The sequence below is a fragment of the Punica granatum genome, chromosome 1 (assembly GCF_007655135.1).
Source record: "Punica granatum isolate Tunisia-2019 chromosome 1, ASM765513v2, whole genome shotgun sequence".
Taxonomy (NCBI): Eukaryota; Viridiplantae; Streptophyta; class Magnoliopsida; order Myrtales; family Lythraceae; genus Punica; species Punica granatum.
Window position 1 is genome coordinate 284,063 of NC_045127.1, and position 19,938 is coordinate 304,000.

At 38.0% G+C, this 19,938-nt stretch overlaps 1 protein-coding gene across 2 annotated transcripts; it reads right to left on the reverse strand.

The window, feature by feature from the left end:
• Positions 1–9,084: 9,084 nt before the first annotated feature.
• On the reverse strand, positions 9,085–13,121 carry LOC116192571 (protein MANNAN SYNTHESIS-RELATED 2-like). Of its 2 annotated transcripts, none has more exons than XM_031521152.1 (6): positions 12,631–13,121; positions 11,694–11,826; positions 11,404–11,477; positions 11,062–11,147; positions 10,155–10,722; positions 9,085–9,662 (listed from the first exon to the last, which is right to left on the reverse strand). In XM_031521152.1, the coding sequence occupies exons 1-6, from the start codon at positions 12,730–12,732 to the stop codon at positions 9,384–9,386; spliced, it is 1,242 nt and encodes a 413-aa protein (XP_031377012.1). In that variant the 5' UTR covers positions 12,733–13,121; the 3' UTR covers positions 9,085–9,383. The 2 variants fall into 2 exon arrangements, with proteins under 2 accessions (XP_031377012.1, XP_031377014.1); XM_031521154.1 differs by having other exon boundaries at positions 11,404–11,474; positions 12,631–13,119.
• Positions 13,122–19,938: the final 6,817 nt, after the last annotated feature.

The following is a 19,938-nucleotide window of genomic DNA, read 5'->3' on the forward strand; positions in this document are numbered from 1 at the left end:
TTCCACCTCTCAACCTTATCCATAGCAGCAAGCCTATCATTAAATAATAATAATAATAATCCAGCTGATAAAACTGGGTCTAGGTATTCATCAAGTGAACCAGACAAGCTTATACCAACCAACTTTCTCCCTCTTCGTTCTAAAGCACATTCCAAGCACCAGAAATAGTGAACCTGTTGGGCTATCCCTCCAATTTGGAGAAAGTTGGGCTCAAATTGTATTGGGCTTTTATCGGGCTTTAATAGGCCCAAGAACCCAGTTTTGTTAGGGTTTATATTTCAGCATATATATATATATATGGCAGCAGAGAACAGCAGAAGAACGGAGCTGCAGATTTGAAGAGGCGGCAGAACAGCAGCAACAAAGGCGGCAGCACAGCAGCAGCAAAGGGGCAGCGCGCAGCTGGAGATCAAACCTCGATCGGTATATCAAACGAACTCCGATTGGGACAAAATTTTGACAGCAGCTTCACAACACGTGGGGCTAACTTCTGAACGGTCAGAATTTCTATTCGAGCTCTGTAGGTGCTGTTTCAGCTGATTTTGTGAACCACCCGGTGTGGGTGACGAATTTAGTATTTGGGTGATCCAAGAGAGTGTTTCTCTTGAGTTTGGTGATCCAAGGGTTTACCCTTGATGAAAGACATTGTATAACCTTCATAGTGGATCGTTGATTCGGAGTTGGTCCCGTGGTTTTTCCCCACATTGGGGTTTTCCACGTAAAATTCTTGGTGTTGTTTTACTTTACTGCTTGTTGGTTGATTTGATTAGTTCCTATCTCGATTACACTAGAAGGGGAGGAAGATTAATCGCTGCGTTATTGTTTGGTTGAGTACATCCCTATTCCCAACAAGTGGTATCAGAGCTTCGGGTTAGAGAAGTTTGAGTTTTTTTTCGGTGTTTTCGAGATGGAGGAGTCTACAGGATCCATGTTCAAGTTGAATGCAACCAACTACTCTATATGGAAGTCTCGGATGGAGGATCTTCTATTTTGCAGGGATTTGTACGATCCCATTGAAGGGGATTCCGCGAAACCCAAAGATAAGGATGACAAGGCTTGGGAACGCACAAATCGGAAGACTATTGGTTTGATTCGGCAGTGGATAGACAATAGTATTTATCATCATGTTGCTCAGGAGACAAATGCAAAAGCTTTGTGGGATAAATTGACAAATCTCTATGCGAGGAAGACACCACAAAATAAGGCATTCCTCGTGAAGAAGCTGGTTCATCTTCGTTTCCAGGATGGAGGTGATATGGCTGCGCACATGAGTAATTTCCAGGATATTATTAACCAGTTGACGAACCTGGAGATAATATTACCCGATGAGTTGCAGGCCTGTCTACTTTTAGGGACTCTACCGGATAATTGGGACACACTTGTGGTTGCATTAAGCAATTCTGCGCCAAACGGGAAGCTATCGTTGGCTACGGTGACAGACAGTTTATTTAATGAGGAGACTAGAAGGAAAGGCACGGGAATTTCCATTCAGTCTGAAGCTTTGGTTACTGAACAACGGGGGAGAAGTCAAAGCAGAAATTTCTCTTCCAAGCATAGTAACTCACGTGGCAAATCGAGGGGCAGATCAAAGTCGAAGACGAGGAAAGTGGTCACTTGCTATCACTGTGGAAAAGAGGGACACTACAAAAGGGAGTGTAGAGCTCTGAAGAAAAATCAGAATGGCAACGGTGAGAGCAAGAAGGAAGAAGGCACTACAGCAGTGGCATGTGATGGAGAGACCTACATCATTTGTGATGAAGCTTATGTGAATTTCACATGTCAGGACTCTACCTGGGTTGCAGATACAGGTGCCTCGTTTCATGTCACTCCTCATCGGGATTTCTTTTCATCTTACACTACCGGGGACTATGGTTATGTGAGAATGGGGAATGGACAATCATGCAAGATTGTCGGTATTGGTGATGTCTGTCTAGAGACCGAGCTTGGCTGCAAGTTGTTTTTGAAGAAGGTGAGGCATGTTCCAGAAATTCGCCTTAACCTAATCTCGACGGGTCAACTTGATGATGAAGGCTACAGTAATGAATTCAGCAATGGGAGATGGAAGCTCTCCAAGGGTTCGTTGATTGTGACACGGGGTCAGAAGACCGACACTCTCTACAGGCTGCGTGCCAAACACAATTCCGGTCAGGTTAATGTTGCTGAGGATTATCCTATCGAGCTATGGCACAGGAGACTCGGACATATCAGCGAGAAAGGTATTCAAATTCTTGCTAGAAAGCAGTCTTTGCCCGTTAAAGGTATGCACTTGAGCACTTGTGATCACTGTTTAGCTGGTAAGCAGAGGAGAGTTTCTTTTGTTAGAAGTCGTCCCTCTAGATGCCATCATATACTTGATCTTGTGCATACAGATGTTTGCTTTATGTCGGATAGATCTCTTGGTGGTGCTCTCTATTTTGTGACATTTATAGATGATCACACCAGGAAAGTTTGGGCTTACCCTATGAGAACTAAAGATCAGGTGACTGAGATTTTCAAGAACTTCCATGTAGCAGTGGAAAGAGAAACAGGCATGAAGCTGAAATGTGTCAGAGCTGATAATGGTGGTGAGTATAGAGGTCCTTTCGAGAACTATTGCAGGACTCACGGTATCAAACTTGAGAAGACGGTACCGAAGACACCACAACAGAACGGGCTTGCAGAGAGGATGAACCGCACAATTGTTGAGAGAGTTCGTTGTATGCTTTCTCAAGCGAAACTGTCTAAGCCTTTCTGGGGCGAGGCAATGAGGTCAGCGGTTGATCTTATTAATCTTACACCGTCAGTTGCACTTGATGGAGATGTACCCCAGCAGGTGTGGACCGGCAAGAAAGTATCATACAAGCATCTCAGAGTATTCGGGTGCAGGGCATCTGTTCACATTCCTCGAGATGAAAGATCAAAACTTGATGCTAAGGCAAAACAGTGCATCTTCTTGGGTTATGCACATGAAGAGTTCGGGTACAGGCTTTGGGACCCTGATAGCAAGAAGATCATCAGGAGCAGGGATGTTGTCTTCTTTGAGGACCAGACAATCGAGGATTTGCAAAAGTTAGAGAAGGCCAGTGTAGGCAATCCTCACGAGATCTCTATTCCTGTACCGGTTGATGTAGAGCATCCAATGGAAGAGGTACCTGGTGAATATGAAGAAACCACGACTGGGGGTGAGATTCCTCAGGTAGATGATGATGTGACTACAGATGATACAGGCTCGCAGTTACAGTTAGAGCCTGCAGATCTACCTAGACAATCTGATAGAATAAAACGATCATCTACAAGATATCCGCCTCATGAATATGTGCTACTGACTGACGGGGGAGAACCTGAGTGCTATGATGAAGCTGTGGCACATGAGTACAAGGAGCACTGGTTGAAGGCGATGAATGAGGAAATGAACTCCTTGTCTGAAAATCACACGTATGACCTAGTGAAGCTACCGCAAGGTAAGAGAGCATTGAAGAACAAATGGGTCTACAGGTTGAAGACAGAGAACTCACGACCTCGATACAAAGCTCGACTGGTAGTGAAAGGTTTCAACCAGAAGAAAGGAGTTGACTTCGAGGAGATCTTCTCGCCTGTTGTCAAGATGTCATCGATCCGAGTTGTTCTCGCACTGGCAGCTAGTCTAAATTTGGAGATCGAGCAGCTCGATGTAAAAACAGCTTTCCTACATGGTGACTTGGAGGAAGAAATATATATGGAGCAGCCTGAAGGATTCCGAGTTAAAGGTAAGGAGCATTTGGTGTGCAGGCTGAGGAAGAGCTTGTATGGGCTTAAGCAAGCACCTCGGCAGTGGTATAAAAAGTTTGACTCTTTCATGTTGAGCCATGGCTACACACGGACAACTTCAGATCATTGTGTGTTCGTGAAACAATTCTCGAATGGTGATTTTATCATTTTACTGTTATATGTGGATGATATGCTACTTGTTGGTCATGATATGAGCAAGATTACAGAGTTGAAGAAGGAGCTCAACAAGTCCTTTGCCATGAAGGATTTGGGACCGGCAAAGCAGATTCTTGGGATGCATATTTCTCGTGACAGATCAAGTGGAAAACTTTGGCTTTCTCAAGAGAAGTACATCGAGAAGATTTTGGATCGGTTCAACATGGGTAATGCTAAACCAGTTTCATCACCACTTGCTTCTCATTTCAAACTTAGCTCGAAGCAATGTCCTACAAGTGAGAAGGAGAAAGAAGAGATGAAGAAAGTTCCTTACTCATCAGCTGTAGGAAGTTTGATGTATGCCATGGTCTGTACAAGACCAGATATCGCTCATTCTGTTGGTGTGGTTAGTCGTTTTCTCTCCAATCCGGGGAAAGAGCATTGGAATGCAGTTAAGTGGATTCTGAGGTATCTCAGAGGAACATCCAAGGTGTGTTTACACTTTGGCACTGGTAAGCCGGAGTTAGTGGGCTATACGGATGCGGATATGGCAGGAGATATTGATTCCCGGAAATCCACTTCGGGATACTTGATGACTTTTGCAGGGGGAGCTATCTCATGGCAGTCAAGACTTCAAAAGTGCATCGCTTTGTCTACAACGGAAGCCGAATACATTGCGGTGACCGAAGGTTGCAAGGAGATGTTGTGGTTGCAAAAGTTTTTGCAGGAGTTGAGCTTGAAACAAGAAAGGTATGTTCTACACTGTGATAGTCAAAGCGCCATTCATCTTTGCAAGAATCCCACTTTCCATTCGAGGTCGAAGCATATCGATATCAAGTTTCATTGGATTAGAGATGTGTTGGAGTCCAAGCTGGTGAAGCTAGACAAAGTGCACACTGATGAGAATGGAGCTGATATGATGACAAAACCTCTCGCTAGGGAGAAACTTCATGTTTGCCGAAGTATAGCCGGTATGCTTGAAGCCTCCAAATAGTCGGGAGGGGGAGTTTGTTGGGCTATCCCTCCAATTTGGAGAAAGTTGGGCTCAAATTGTATTGGGCTTTTATCGGGCTTTAATAGGCCCAAGAACCCAGTTTTGTTAGGGTTTATATTTCAGCATATATATATATATATGGCAGCAGAGAACAGCAGAAGAACGGAGCTGCAGATTTGAAGAGGCGGCAGAACAGCAGCAGCAAAGGCGGCAGCACAGCAGCAGCAAAGGGGCAGCGCGCAGCTGGAGATCAAACCTCGATCGGTATATCAAACGAACTCCGATTGGGACGAAATTTTGACAGCAGCTTCACAACACGTGGGGCTAACTTCTGAACGGTCAGAATTTCTATTCGAGCTCTGTAGGTGCTGTTTCAGCTGATTTTGTGAACCACCCGGTGTGGGTGACGAATTTAGTATTTGGGTGATCCAAGAGAGTGTTTCTCTTGAGTTTGGTGATCCAAGGGTTTACCCTTGATGAAAGACATTGTATAACCTTCATAGTGGATCGTTGATTCGGAGTTGGTCCCGTGGTTTTTCCCCACATTGGGGTTTTCCACGTAAAATTCTTGGTGTTGTTTTACTTTACTGCTTGTTGGTTGATTTGATTAGTTCCTATCTCGATTACACTAGAAGGGGAGGAAGATTAATCGCTGCGTTATTGTTTGGTTGAGTACATCCCTATCCCCAACAGAACCTCCTTTTCTTACCAGCCTCCCAGATGATAACATCTTCCTTGCAAGGATCCGGATAGACATAAGACACAAGCCGTTGCAACTCTACTTCCTGCCCCTCTACAAATTCTAGAGATCCAGGTAACATTGAGTACAACGGCTACATAGGCTTGAGAAGGAACGCCATATAAGCAGCCATTTCCAATCAGAGGACTCATACTACTCCGGTCATCATACCATTTCTGGACTGTCCATTACCAAGTTTGTGCCTTATAAACGGGTAATTTCCTCCAAGCATAGGAACAACAGTTAGGGGTAGTAAGGCTCCAGAAACTCCTGGCTTTTATAAGATGACCATTCACCTAGGCGATCCGCACGGAACCAGCTTTTTGAAGGAGCAACCAAATCAGCTTTAAGTTGCAACCAGAATCTCATATCTGAATATCCTTCACACCCAAACCTCCTTCCTTTCTAGGCCTACACACCATTTCCCCATTTAACCTTCGCGCCTCTTCCATCCCCATCTCGACCTTTCCAAGGAAAAGCCTTACTTTTTTGCTCCACAGACTTCTGCACCTTCTTCGGTAAAAATAAAAGCACTGCACCAAAAATTTACAAGTGAATGAGTGACAGAGTTAACAAGCTGCAACCTGCCGGCATAAGATAATTTTTGGCAGCCTAACCTTCAATTCTACTTGTAATTTTATTAATGCGCGGCTTGTAGTCCCTATCAGTCAATCTACCAGCTACCAAAGGCACCCCCAAGTAACGAACATGAAGATTGCCTCTCTTAAAGCCACTTAAACTCAACATCTCCTTAACAGTAGCCTCATCCATTCCGGCACAGAAAACTTCATTTTTTGCAGGATTCAGCTTCATACCGGACATTACATAGAAGCTATCAAAAATGTACAAGAGAGCTTTAAGAGAATTGACATCACCTCTAAGGAATATCATAAGATCGTCAGCAAAACCCAGATGGGTAAAGCTTGGTTTTCTTGCAACATGGGTGATACAGAATGTGCCCGTCCTCAGCTGATTTGTCAAGTAAATTGGAAAGCACTTCTATGGCCATAACAAAAAGATATGAGATTAAGGGGTCCCCTGTCTCATCCCCTTAAGTCCCTTGAAGTAACCCTCCATGCCTCCATTAATGGAAACTGAAAAACGAGGTCCTGTAATGCACTCAAATATCCACCAAGTGAAAGTTTCAGGAGCACCTATGGCTTTGTAAATATTCCTCAAAAACAACCAATTAACAGAATCAAATGCTTTCATCACATCGCCTTAATAGTACATCGGGGACTCACATCTCATGAGCTAGAAGAATATTATCCCCTATATTCCTTCCATTAACAAAAGCACACTGATTTGGGGAGATAAAACTAGGAAGGACCCCTTTCAACCTATTAGCAAGAATTTTTGTAATATAGTTATAGGTAACATTACAACAGGAAATAGGTCTATACTCAGTCATCGTCGAAGGATTAGGCACTTTGGGTACACGAGTAATGCATGTTACTATTGACTTCTTTCAATAATCTACCACTAGAGAAAAAATTCATAATGGCAGAAGTAAACTCCTTACCCACAGTATCCCTTGAAGTTTTGAAGAAGTGTGCACTATATCCATCAGACCCAGGAGCTCGATCTCTATCCATATTCCAAAGTGCTTCTTTTATTTCTTCCATATTGACAGGCTGAGAAAGACAAAGGCTCTGTCCATCAAAGAATCTGAAATGAAGAATAACCTGAAGAGTATAGACATCACCACCAGTTACAAGAGGGTCTTCAGTACCCAAGAGTTCCATTATTATTTAACACGTATCCTCAAATTTACATTTCGTTTCATTCATTTATCGTATGAGAACTGATAAGCAACTTACTCTCTTTCAATAAGGTGATACATTCGTGATAGGTTTTATGGGAAATTTCGATAGCGGATATTTTCATGTGTTGATCAGTCGAACATATTATGGAGAAATTCATTCAAGCACTTAATGAGGAAATAGATTCTTTCTAATAATTTCCAAATGCAGTGAGGGAGGCTGGATGATGATGATGAGTTGGGGCATGGATCAAGAAGGAAGATGAAATTCTGCGGGTGGTTTTGTTTACTTCTTAATCATTTCTTATCTTCTTATATTACTGAATGTGAATAGATGGGGGGATCAATTGGAGTTTTATGGATGCTCGAGTCGTGTTGATGAGAAGTGCATGAAGAACAATAATATGAAAGGCGAACTTGCAAACTTCTATGCATAGGAGTTGGGCTGGTGGTTTTGGTTTGACCATGAGCTCGGGGCAGCTTGCAGGTGTGGTTAGAGGGGTGATGTATAGAGGGCAATCAGTCCCTTAATCTTCACCAGCTCACTCTGAGTCTGATTAATCTCCTGCTGGAGTTGATGGATTAAACCGACATATCCATAGACTACTGGGTCTTGAACCCGAGAGAATGCCTCATATGACATGCATTCTGCCGCGTCTCCCTGTAAATTCTCGGGCAGTTGCTGTGCATCCCAAAACAGGGTGGAATTAGGGTAGGGCCCCGAGATTAATCGAAACACAATAATAAGTTTTTATGGCATTGAAAAAACTATGTATACCACAGGTATCAGTAACAATTAATTACTCAATTAATTCATGGAGTTAGTGTATATATATGCATACAAACTAGTAGGCGGAGCTATTAGTTCAAATCCTATATGTATGTGTACGTACGTACATACACATACATACGTACGTACGCTAGGGAAAAAAAAGTGAAAATAAAAATTGTGGCTAAGTCTAACCCTAGCTAAGTAGCTGGGTGGGAAGGGAACCTGAAGCATTTTGGTAAGATTGCTGGCTCCAAAGATCTTTGTGGATATGACAGATGCGAATCACTGCAGATTTGTGGAAGGGAAATGTGGAGCCAAAATGCAATCTTCGGGGCATTTTCTGCGCAAAGATTTGCAAGCAGCACATCTCCCGCCACTACTTGCAGTAGTATTACATGTTATAGAACAAGAAGAAAAAAGGAAGACGACGACGAAAACGTCATTTTATTCGATTCGATTCTCTCTCTGCTTGGGTAGCTGTTCTGTTCTTAGATATTATATATATCTCCTCCTCTTCTGTTAGGATCTAGAGAAGAGATGTATTTAGGAAGGCAAGCAGCAATCCGAGGTTCCATTGCAGGAAACTGTCAACTGCTAGTTTTTGAACATTTCCCTCGTTACATTTACATATATTTGTAAGGGAAGAACTCTGCTCAATGAAAAAGGAAAAAATATATATATAAATAAATAAAACAGTGAAGCAAAAGCAAAGTTTTCATTCCCGTTCCTCCTTCCTAGTTCCTTCCTGCTTATCTAATTAATGGCCGTTCTGCCTTCGTATTCCACGCCGACCATTTTTAATGGCCTAACTCCAAACTTCTCCATTTCGTGATGCACCAACTGATAATCATTATTGCCCTTCTCGTAATGAATGAAGCTTAAAGTTTAATATGTCCAGGAGAAATATGAAAGCAGAGGTATTCTTTAGAGCTCACTAGATATAATGCAGAACTATCTCAGAGCAACTTTTTAAAATTATAATCTTTGATACAAAGAATCAAGATCATGACAAGTCGAGCACAGTGTAGTTTCTTTTGTCGCAAAATAACAGCTTGCACACTTTTCCCAATGCTAATAATTAATGGAGAACGTAGCGTATCGGACAAATTCACCTTGTGAATGAGAGAGAGAACAAGTCCATGATTCCAAGCTTCCCTTTCACCTGTGGCCTTTGATCAAAGATGAATGAAATTCAAGAAAACCAGCCTTGTAGGGTCTTCGCACAGCCTTTGATTTAGCAAAAGCATGAGTGGGCAAGATGGTTCTTCTTTACCACATATGAGGACAGATGGTCAGTAGGTGATGCGGAGGGACTTTCTATAATGGCTGGAACCAGTATTTGGGTTCTCCCAGAAGCTATTCTTTTGCCTGCAACATTGGAGTAGAAAAGACCAGAGATGGCCGGGACAAAAACGTCACTCTCCGAACATATGTAGTAGTCAATAACCTTTTCAAACTCCGAATCTTCTGCATTGAGGAACTTCGCCTTCTTAACGACTGGCATTATGCTTTCCTGCAAAAAATTTCTTAAGGTAAGGGTGTTTTCACTTCTCAGAACCCATGGCTGGATCATAAAGGAAAAAAATGGAGAAGGAAGAGGTAGTCGTTAACTCATGGAATATTCTTTAATTTTTCAGTCAAAACTCTGCTTCTTTTTAGTGTTTACTGAATCGAGAGACATGAATTATGGATAAAGGAGTCATGGAACTATTTAAGTTGCCAAAAAGACGGCATGGAAAATGATGCACCAAGCTTCTCTAACATGGACAATTGGAAATCAATTTCAGATATTATAACACTAAGGAAAATGAGAACTCTTTAGCAGTCCATAAGCAAATGCGTTCACTGCCGGCACCATCCGAAAGTGTTAAAGAGAAGTTTCAGCCTGAAGCTGATATTAACTAAGAACTAACCAAAGAATGCTTTTAGGTACATATAACGAGGTAAGCACTTGCTTTATTAGACAAATCCGAGTATCCCCAAGAACAGGATGGAAGATTCTGACCTTGGTGTAAGTTTTAGGGAAGACCTCCTTCAGAGCATCAAGGCTGCTATCCCACCTTGACTGGGTCAAGTAGATAGTGGTATCTTTTTTGTAACCAATCTTCTGCAGAAACTCTGCAATTTCCTGGGCATTGAAACATTTCTTTGACCCTTGACAGTTCTTCCTCTCCAGCATGCCCACCCTCAGATCTACTGCTAGAAATCGTCCATCGGACTTCCTACTCAATGTCCTCAGCCTCTCAACCATCGAGTCAACAACTTCACGAACCTCAGGCTGCAGTTCCAAGGTCCCAAACATTGCCAAACACATCACTGCATCCAGCTCACTTTTTTGAGTCTTCTTCTTCCTCATATTGACGGATGGGAAATATGTAGCAAGCCTTATGTTGCTCTTGGTCCGAAATACTGGTTCCACATGGTCAGCAATATAGTCTTCCGTGATTTTACTTGGGACCTTGACTACGGCAACATCTTGTGCTGATATTTCAGAGGGTTGCTCTTTCATAACATTGACAACTCCATCTAGGCTTTGCATGAACTTATCGACATCATATATATCTTCAAAACTCCTGAAGAATATAAATTCATAAGTTACAAGTTGAACCAATATTCTTTCCTTTTTGTTTATCAAGCTTTACCGAACAGGGCATTCAATATTGTTGCTCACCATTCAACGAGTATCAACAGGAGACTGATTCTTTTATCCATGACATAGTGCAGTATTGGCTTGCGAGTTTTTAGGACTCAATATCAACCACAGGTGGAAAATAATGTTTCAATAGGAATAACAGTGCCTTGATTTGATCCTTTTTTTTTTTGGCTGAAAGACTTGATTTGATTTAAATAATGAAAAATTCACCAGATCTGGAAGGGATTATATACACACTAAGGATCCTTTCATCACAAACCTCTTGTCACCAGGGGTGGTTCCTCTGATATCAGGGATTACAAGTGTGGCACCCAAATATTTTGCAACAACCACTGCAGCTGAAATCTGCAATTTTCACACATATCAGACAGAGTAACTGAAAATAACATAATATATACATATTTTGTATTTCGACTTGTTGAACAAAATACCTATCCAAAAAGTATTTGTTGAACCGTAACTCAACAGAAAAGCCACATTATAGCAAAACCCAATGTTTGGTGCTGCTTTAAAGTGTAAAATGAGTTGATGGGTTAAGTCATGGAAGTTGGTCAGACAATAAATAGTCATCTCAAGTCCAAAGTGAGAATGAGTAAGCTACCTGAGAGACATGGTATTCAGGACCATTGATCAATGAAAATGTAATGGAGCCTTTTGGATCGCCTAGAGCTTCTGCTGGCCAAATGAGTGAAGTAAGCAAAACAAAACAAGAATCAGTCACAGTACTCATAATATGTTTCATATGTATTTGCAGAAGGTTATCGAGTATGTCAAGTTGTTTCTGACTGGTTCCTGTTTTTGTAACTAAAACAGTTACTTGTAGCCGAGACTACTGGGAACCTGGGGATGAAGCTGTGGTAAGGCCAAGCAGTGCAGGGCGAATCAAAATACCTGACTCAGGCTTCTCCCAACATGGTTTAAGCTCTCCACCAGAGTCCTCCTTCCGAGGACCACTCGTTTTAGACACTGAGACGATCCCTTGTTCCGAATAATGGGCATCTTCTGTCACTCCAGGGAGTTTTTCCTTTTAACAGAATGTTAAATAAATTAGTAAACAAGCATGTTTATCTGTAGATCAAGATATTGTTGTACTCAAAGAGAAATCAAAGCCACTAGCTTGTGACAGAAATATGTCCTGGGGTATCAAAATATCAGCAATTCTGTAAAGCTGAGGATAAAAAAAATAAATAGAAGAAAAGAAAGACTTGAAAAAAACTCTGGTTCGTTATCTTCCGTTGCAGCTGACTGGACTGGAACTAGCTTTTCATTTATTTATTTTTTTGTTCCCTTCTTTTTCCTGAAGAAAGGAGGACAGACTTTTTGGGTGTTATGTTATCCTTCATATCCTTCATTATAATTTCCGAGCTCGAATTTTCCCTTGTAGGACTAGTAGGACCCTGAACACAGCCACCCAATATACACACTAAACTCGGCCAAGAAATCAAATCAAATCAAGAGAACTCCATACGCAGACCAGAGGTTATACATCATCCCAGTTTTTTTTTTTTTTTTTTTTAAAAAAAAGGAAGAAAAAGATAGCTTCTTGAAATAGATCAAACAGAATGCGGGTAAAATGGAGATTAGGCTCAATTCAATGGGCTTCTTTGAAACAAAACAGAGAAAATGGATCAAGACGAGTGTGATTGGAAACTCAAGAAGGGAGGGTAGCGGGATATGAAATGGAGACCTGACCACCAAATGCAATGCAGCAGAAAGAAAGAAAGAGAGTGCATGAGGAGGTTGAGCAGAAACACAAGTAAAGTGGATAAAGATTGAAGTTAAAAACAGGAAAATGCGAGTGAGAGAGGTTCATTAGTTAGGGACTTACATGAACAGAATCGAAGTGCTCTCTCTTGATCATATTACCAAGCATCACAAACATTGTTATGGTCAAAATGCCGGCCACCACTTGTCTCAAATCCACACCCATCTCTGCTTCTGCTTCTATTCTCCTCCTCTCTGTCTCTCGAGATCTAGCCTCTCTCTCTCTCTCTCTCTCTCTCTCTCTCTCTCGCTCTGTGTCTAGTCCAGATTACAATAGTATTACGGAGGCTCGGTCTCTCTCAAAACCACTCACCGGCTCTTTCAAATCCAGGTGTGAAAAGCTAATGGGGATGAGCTCTAGAGTGGGGTCGGGGCAATGACTGACTCAATGGAGTATGAAAGAAGAGGAAGGAGAAGAAGCGGAGAAGTCAGTCAGCTGAAGAGCAGTTGAGCGACAGAGAGAGAGAGAGAGAGAGAGAGAGAGAGAGAGAGACGGAAAGTTCAAATCAAACGACAGACAGTGATTAGTAAACTACACTCACAGTCACGGTCAGAGTCACAGCCGCAGACAGGGAAACGCCTCCTCTCAATTGCTTTTCAATTTTCCGTCAATTAATAATAATTATGGGGTTGGGTTGAGTTTCTTCCCCCACCGACACTCTCCTCAGAATCAGAAAATGATGCTTTCTTTCTTTGCCTGCTCCTTTCGTTTCCCTCTTCAGATAATGGCACTTTGCACCCTCTACTTTAGGGCACTTTTGGTTTCGTACCCTACCTTTTCAAAAATTTACTCATTGCCCCCTCGATCTATTTGAAGAATAAGCATTTCGCCCCCATCCAATCACTTCATTTTTTCCCGCTAAAATGAGTCACCTACGTATAACTAGTCATTAACTAAAGATGTCATTAAATTAGAAATTTAAGGGGGAAAATACCACAAACCCCCGTCACTTGCCAAGGGTAGGTTATCCCTGACAATGTTAACCTCACCTGCACCTGCCACAGTGAGGATGAGGCCGTCGACACCACCTTAAATGACTAGCAGTTATCTTGAACAGTGGTGGCTTCGCTGACGACCACTACCCATGAGATAGCAGAGAAAACCTCATTTGTTTAATCTTTAAACACACACACACACAAACATATTGTTCTCTTCGAGAATGGTGGACGAGAGAAAGATCACAATTTGACAATTGTTCCTTAGTGGGCTGACCACTCAAATTTGGATTTGTTATGCCAATTGGACAAAGGCTTCATTTGGTTCGAAAATAATAATTCTACTCTATTTCACTCTATTATATTCATCCCTCAATTCAACAATATAATTATTATATTTTATCGTTTTCTTCAATTTAATAATAAATTATATCACATATTTTTTCTAATCATTGTTACAAGTAATTTTTAATATTAGATTCTCCAAACTATTTTTTTTTCTTTTTTAAAAAAATTTATAATAAATTCTCTCACATATTTTTTCTTGACCAATAATATAACTATTTTTTAATAATAAATTTCCCCAAACTATTTTGTCTCTATTTGATGGAGTGGTGTAGATTTATAACTCTACTCCGAAACCAAACGCACACTTAATGATTCATACTCGGAAGAAGGAAAAAGAAAAAAAAATGTCTCTAGCACCCTTTTTCTTTTATTTGTTCTCAATGGCCTCATCAAGTGTTGAAGAATTCAAAGTAACCATTTCTCACGTCGACTCGACTCGACTCGACTCAATTTGACTCAACTATGTATCTATAAGACAAGACTTGCATTCTTTTATATATATTGTCAGTTCTATTTTGATCACAACAATCGAACTCTTAGGGCCAACGAGCCTTAGGTAGAAACTCAAATAGAAAGATATATGAAAAAGTTTACTTCAAAATCTAATGTAGTACTCTGATTGATTATCCAATTGAGCCTTGTTGCATTAATTTGTACCGTTCAATTTTAACCATCAGCCAGATTGAGCATTTCTACCCATTCATAAGCTTTTTTTGGCTGGCTGTCTTAACGGAATCTCGGGTCACTAGTCCCAGCTAACTATCAATTGATCCCATGGACTCAAAACTGAAAATATAAAGATTAAGAGGGGCAAGTTACTAATCTTACAATTATGATGTAATTAAGTCGAGGCCAAGTTGATCTAAGGAAGATTGCAATGATTAGGTGGCGGGGTGTTTTACTTAGTTACTAGTATTCTATTCCGTGCGTTGTACGGATTCATTATCGTATACCTATTAATATTTTTTATGAGAACTATTCACATTTTTAGCAATAACTTTTCTTATTAGTAAAAATAAATGATTAATTTGAAATTCAAAACAATAATATTCAAAATATTAGACTAAATATAAATGATTAAATAAAAAAATTTATAACTAAATTTCTTGTACTATATGAATTATATATCGATTAATTATCAATATATTGATTTATCACAAATATTCAATTCATATTTTTACTAAGTCACAAATTTATTTTTGTTCTAAAAAAATATTGTTTTGTGAGATTCTAATTTTCAAACGTTAGTTTTTTTAATGAATCATTAATTTATAGAATTTGTGATAAACTTTAATTTTTCAAATAACCTTAATTCCATTAATTAGTGGTTTGTGATAATCTTTATATTTTTTGAAAATTACATAAATAAAAATTAATTGTTTCTTTTAGTGTCCTATCTTTGTTATCATAAAGTTATATGATTTATTTAGATTTTTTAAAATAAAAACTTTCTTTAAAGTCATTTATTTAATTAATTAAATATCCCGTTGATAATCTGAACGATTTAAATTTGAATTTATATATATATATATATGAAATTATTTATTTGTCATTTATACTGACCATTTCTAATGAATATATATATATATAATCTACATAGATTTTTACATTTATTATTATTGCTTGTAAAATAATTTTCTAAATTATACTACTCCGAGGAACTTTCTCATATGTATTCTACTATATAGATAAATTGATATATGAGTACTATAATTGAATATTTTATAATTACATAAATAATATCAAATTATATCGTATCTTCTACCATAATCGAAAAAAAGTAAAATGTCTAAAACAATGGAAATATATATATATTTGTATTTATTTTTCAAATTTAATAAGAATAAAAGAATTCTATAAAAATTAATTGATAAATAAAGCAAATTGATATTGCTAACCTAAATATAGTCTTATTAATTGCTTATAGGAGTCAATTTTACTATATATATAGATAGTGAAAAGAAAAAAAAAAGAACGGAAGAAGAGAAAAACAGAGAAAGAGAATAGTCTTAAAAAGCAAAAAAGTAATTGAGTAAATTTATTATTATTATTATTATTATTATTTGGTTCTTTATGGTGGGTGGAGCGGGTGGAGAAAAAGATGATGTAGTGAATAAGAGCACGTCCTCGCTTGTTGACATAGAGATAGTATGTTTGATATTTAGAGAAACTACTTCTACTCATTTATTAGCTATTTAAGATTTTTCTTTTATTGTACTAGATTTTGGGTCTCATTTGTAATAAAAAAGAGCTTAAGCCAAAGCAAGGCAAACGTTAATAATGAACCGTACTCATAATCAATCATAAAGGAATCATCATAATCATTAGAAAACTAAACTCAAAACTCAAAGTTAGCGAGATGATGGACTCAGCTTAGCTAATATTATATACAAGAAGTGATCCTTGTTCCCATTCTGCGACCAGGGCCAAGTAGGGAGGATTTCCCCACTTGCCACTTCTTCTTTTTACAAAAACAAATCAATTCATTTTTTAATTTTTTTTCCTTCTATTTTCTTATTTCGATGTTGTTTAGACTCGATTGACAAGATATCTGATAATCCGATTAACCTCTCGGTCCAAATAACTATTATGATTGGACAATTTATTTCAAGGAACATTTAATTCTACCTTTTATTAAAAAAAAAATTCCTCTTTTCCACAGTATTTGTATATCTAACTTGGACAATATAGCTAATAACCTGATTAACCTCTCACCTAAATGAATGTTCGTTGTGGTCAGACCGGTATATTTTTTTCTTGAACTTTTAGGTAAAAAAATTTTATAAAAAATTCGAAAATGTTATGTATACAAATTAGCTTAAATATAATATATTTTCCTTTTCAAAATTTAGATCTATATTTAAACTCGCATGTCCTTTTTTTAATTCAATTAGAACGATTAATTTTGAATTTTTTTAGTGTATTTCTGAAATCCTAATGCATAAGGCAATATAGCTCTACTATTTTCAAACTCAGGTCAAATCACTAAATGGTAAATCTCTAAAGATAGTAGACTTTTTCTATATATTCACATGACTAAAATTTGAGATCTTACTTAAAGAAAAGAGATATCGAATATCAATTTTAAAATTTATATAAGAAGAAACTCTTGATCTCCAACTTTCTTTTCCTTCCACGGTTTCATTTTTTTATTTGGCCAGAACCTAGGCTCACCAACAACCTATTTAATAAATTCTTTTGGACGTTCTTTATTCACATGACTAAAGCTTGAGACTTACTTAAGGATAAGAGACGTTGAATATTAATTTTGAAATTTATATAAGAAAAACTCTTGGCTCCCCTTTCCCTTTTTCTTTCACGATTTCTTTTTTTTTTGGGCGGTGGGGTGCCGAAGGCCACCACCGTTTTCATAGGGTCGGCAACAACCTATTTAAAAGAATCTTTTGAGCTCACTTAGGTTAGCTTCGGTGAACCACGTGGAACCGTTATATGCCACATTGGCAAACCACTGGAATTAAAAGTGAAATTGATTTCATGCTCAACACGATACAAAATCAAAAGTTCGCATATTCCAAATTAATATAAAATTTGACGCCGTGCTAAAATTGTTATCAAATAGAAAGTTTGTACATTTTTAGGTTAAGAAAAAAAGTTCGTACTACAATTGTTGAAGTGTAAGAAGTTTGTGATTTTTTATTATTAACTCGTAATATTATATTATATTGTTTTAATGTCCAATTAATTCCACATCTGATGATCTCATTGATCCCAAAATTTCCATCCATGTCTTCCTTCCAATCCGCACAAACCATGCGATGCGATGCGATCCATTTATGTCTAATAGAATGCACCTCAAACCATGCGATGCTAATCTACACAAAATAATTATTATTTCACACCAATCCTATCAATTGGTGACTGTGAATTCATCGGCATGCAGTGATCTATGATATTCTGCGCTGGTTTGGTGGGCCTGCCTTTACCTATTCCTTTAATATTGCTTAGCTCTGACGGGATTAGTCTAGATTCGACCCTATCATTTTTGCGGCACGTGCGCTCTCTCTCTTTCTCTTTCTCGCCGATATTCATCTATCTAGTATAGTACATCAAATGATATTATTATATATTTGGAAAAAAAAAGTATAATGCCTATAAAAATAATAATTATATATACTGAAAAAATAATAATAAAAGATAATTAATTATACTTTGTCTCCGTGGCTCTCTTCGGATCTGGGGCAGAAGAGAGGAGACGACCAAATTGCCTTCTGTCCTGTCTACTTTTGATCTAGTCGAGAGCCAATTGCCAGTCGGCCTAGTCCCACTATATTATCAATAAAAAAATATTTATCATTAAAAAATGTTAACTGCTTGGGGGCACGAGGGAGCTTGGTTGTGTTTGATTTTAGAGTTGAGTTGAGTTGAGTTGAATTTTGATTTTAATTGATTTACAATAATTGTGTTGTTGAATTATGAGAAAAAAGTGTGAAAATAGATAGTTGAGAGAGAGTAATGATTGTGTTGTTGAATTGTGTAAAAAGTAATGAATAGTTGATAGAATTTAATATTAAAACTTGAATTGAATGGTTAAAAGATTGAAAAAAAATGGAAAAGTAATAATTACGTAATTGAATATAAATGAAGTTAAAGTGGAGTAGAGTTAAAAAAATTTCTTTAACCAAACATGCCCACGTATCCCTATTTCAAGTTCAAAACCTCTTGAAACTGCCTTCCATGGTTTTCGCCCGGTTTACCTTATCCTATGCTCTTATGGTGGATGGGCGCAGGTCCGTGAGGATTAGTTGGGCTGCGTCATAAAAAAATATTAAATCCTCCTAAGTTGTATATTTAAAAATTCTCCCAATTCAAATTTTCACTCACATTTACTGGATAATCCTTTATTATATAAATTATAATTTAAGTCATTGTATGTGAAATTTCAAATTAAAAATACTTTTAATCTGATTATTAAAATTTAAATGATATAATAAAACTCATTATTAATATACCTCCCCTGCCATGGAATCATCAAGTTTGACTTGGGTACTCCTCAATTGGACCTAATCTATCACGGCCTTCTATAATTGTCCCTTTTTCTTCTTATTAATAGAAGAGCGACATGCGTTGCAAGTGCTATGCATATCTTGAGTTCTCTATGTGCGTCCTATGTCTTATATTTATTATATTATTAGGGTGACAACAATATGTATGCCATTAACCACCATAAATAGAATTCATAAGTCGAAAACCGGGAAACGGAAAATATATTGACCAAAAGAAGCTATAATACAAAAGTTTTATAAAATTGAAACCATAGAGTGCAAAAATAATGACTAAAGCTAATAGATTGAAAATTGAGACATAGAATTGAAAAAAAGGGGGAAATGACCGATATTTAAACGTAGAAAGCGATACTCTCAAACTGTATAAATGAATTTGGAGGAAGCTACAGATTGAAAATTGAAACCATAGGGTGCAGACTTCAAAAGTAAGTTCACAATATGTTGAGAGGCGAACACTTGGAGAAGTAGTGTCTAAAAGGACTATAGCTCAAGCACACCTATTGTTTATGACCCCAATACTTGTAATAAGATAATTCTAACCAACAAGTGGGAAAAAATAGTATTACAAGCCTAAGAATAGTATTAAATGGATGTATATTTATGCAAATTCGAGGTCTTCATTGTCGCATTAATTGTTACTTACATGGACCTTCATTGAACATAACGGAAATTTGAACTGGTTGGCCGACAGAGATCGAGAAAGTAATGAATAAGTGCGTACTTTTGGATTAGTTGATAAACCTAACACGACTCCCTAACTCAACCTAATTAAATCAATAAAAGGGAAGGGAAAAAAAGAAGTGATAGAACATTAAAAAAAGTAATATGATCTAATGTGATTTAGTTCAAGTGATTCGGTATTTGTCTTCCTCAAATAAAGTCTCGGATAAACTCTTCTAAATAGATAAAATTCATGATAAAGAGAGTTTTAGGACATGTTTACTTTTAGAGAATTGATTCTTCATTTTTATCTTTATTTTCCTGCTCCATTTTCTCCATCGAAAAGTATAAAAACATATTTACTAATATTAAATTAAAAAATTCTTTGCTTTGAGATAATCTTA

Bases quoted from the DNA above. Each gene is read 5' to 3' on its own strand.
- LOC116192571 (XM_031521152.1), bottom strand. From the start codon at position 12,732: ATGGGTGTGGATTTGAGACAAGTGGTGGCCGGCATTTTGACCATAACA. The intron at 11,478-11,693 runs GTATTTTGATTC...TCATTTGGCCAG, and splicing joins TTGGGAGAAGCCTGAGTCAG to CAGAAGCTCTAGGCGATCCA. The intron at 11,148-11,403 runs GTAGCTTACTCA...TGAAAATTGCAG, and splicing joins CTGAATACCATGTCTCTCAG to ATTTCAGCTGCAGTGGTTGT.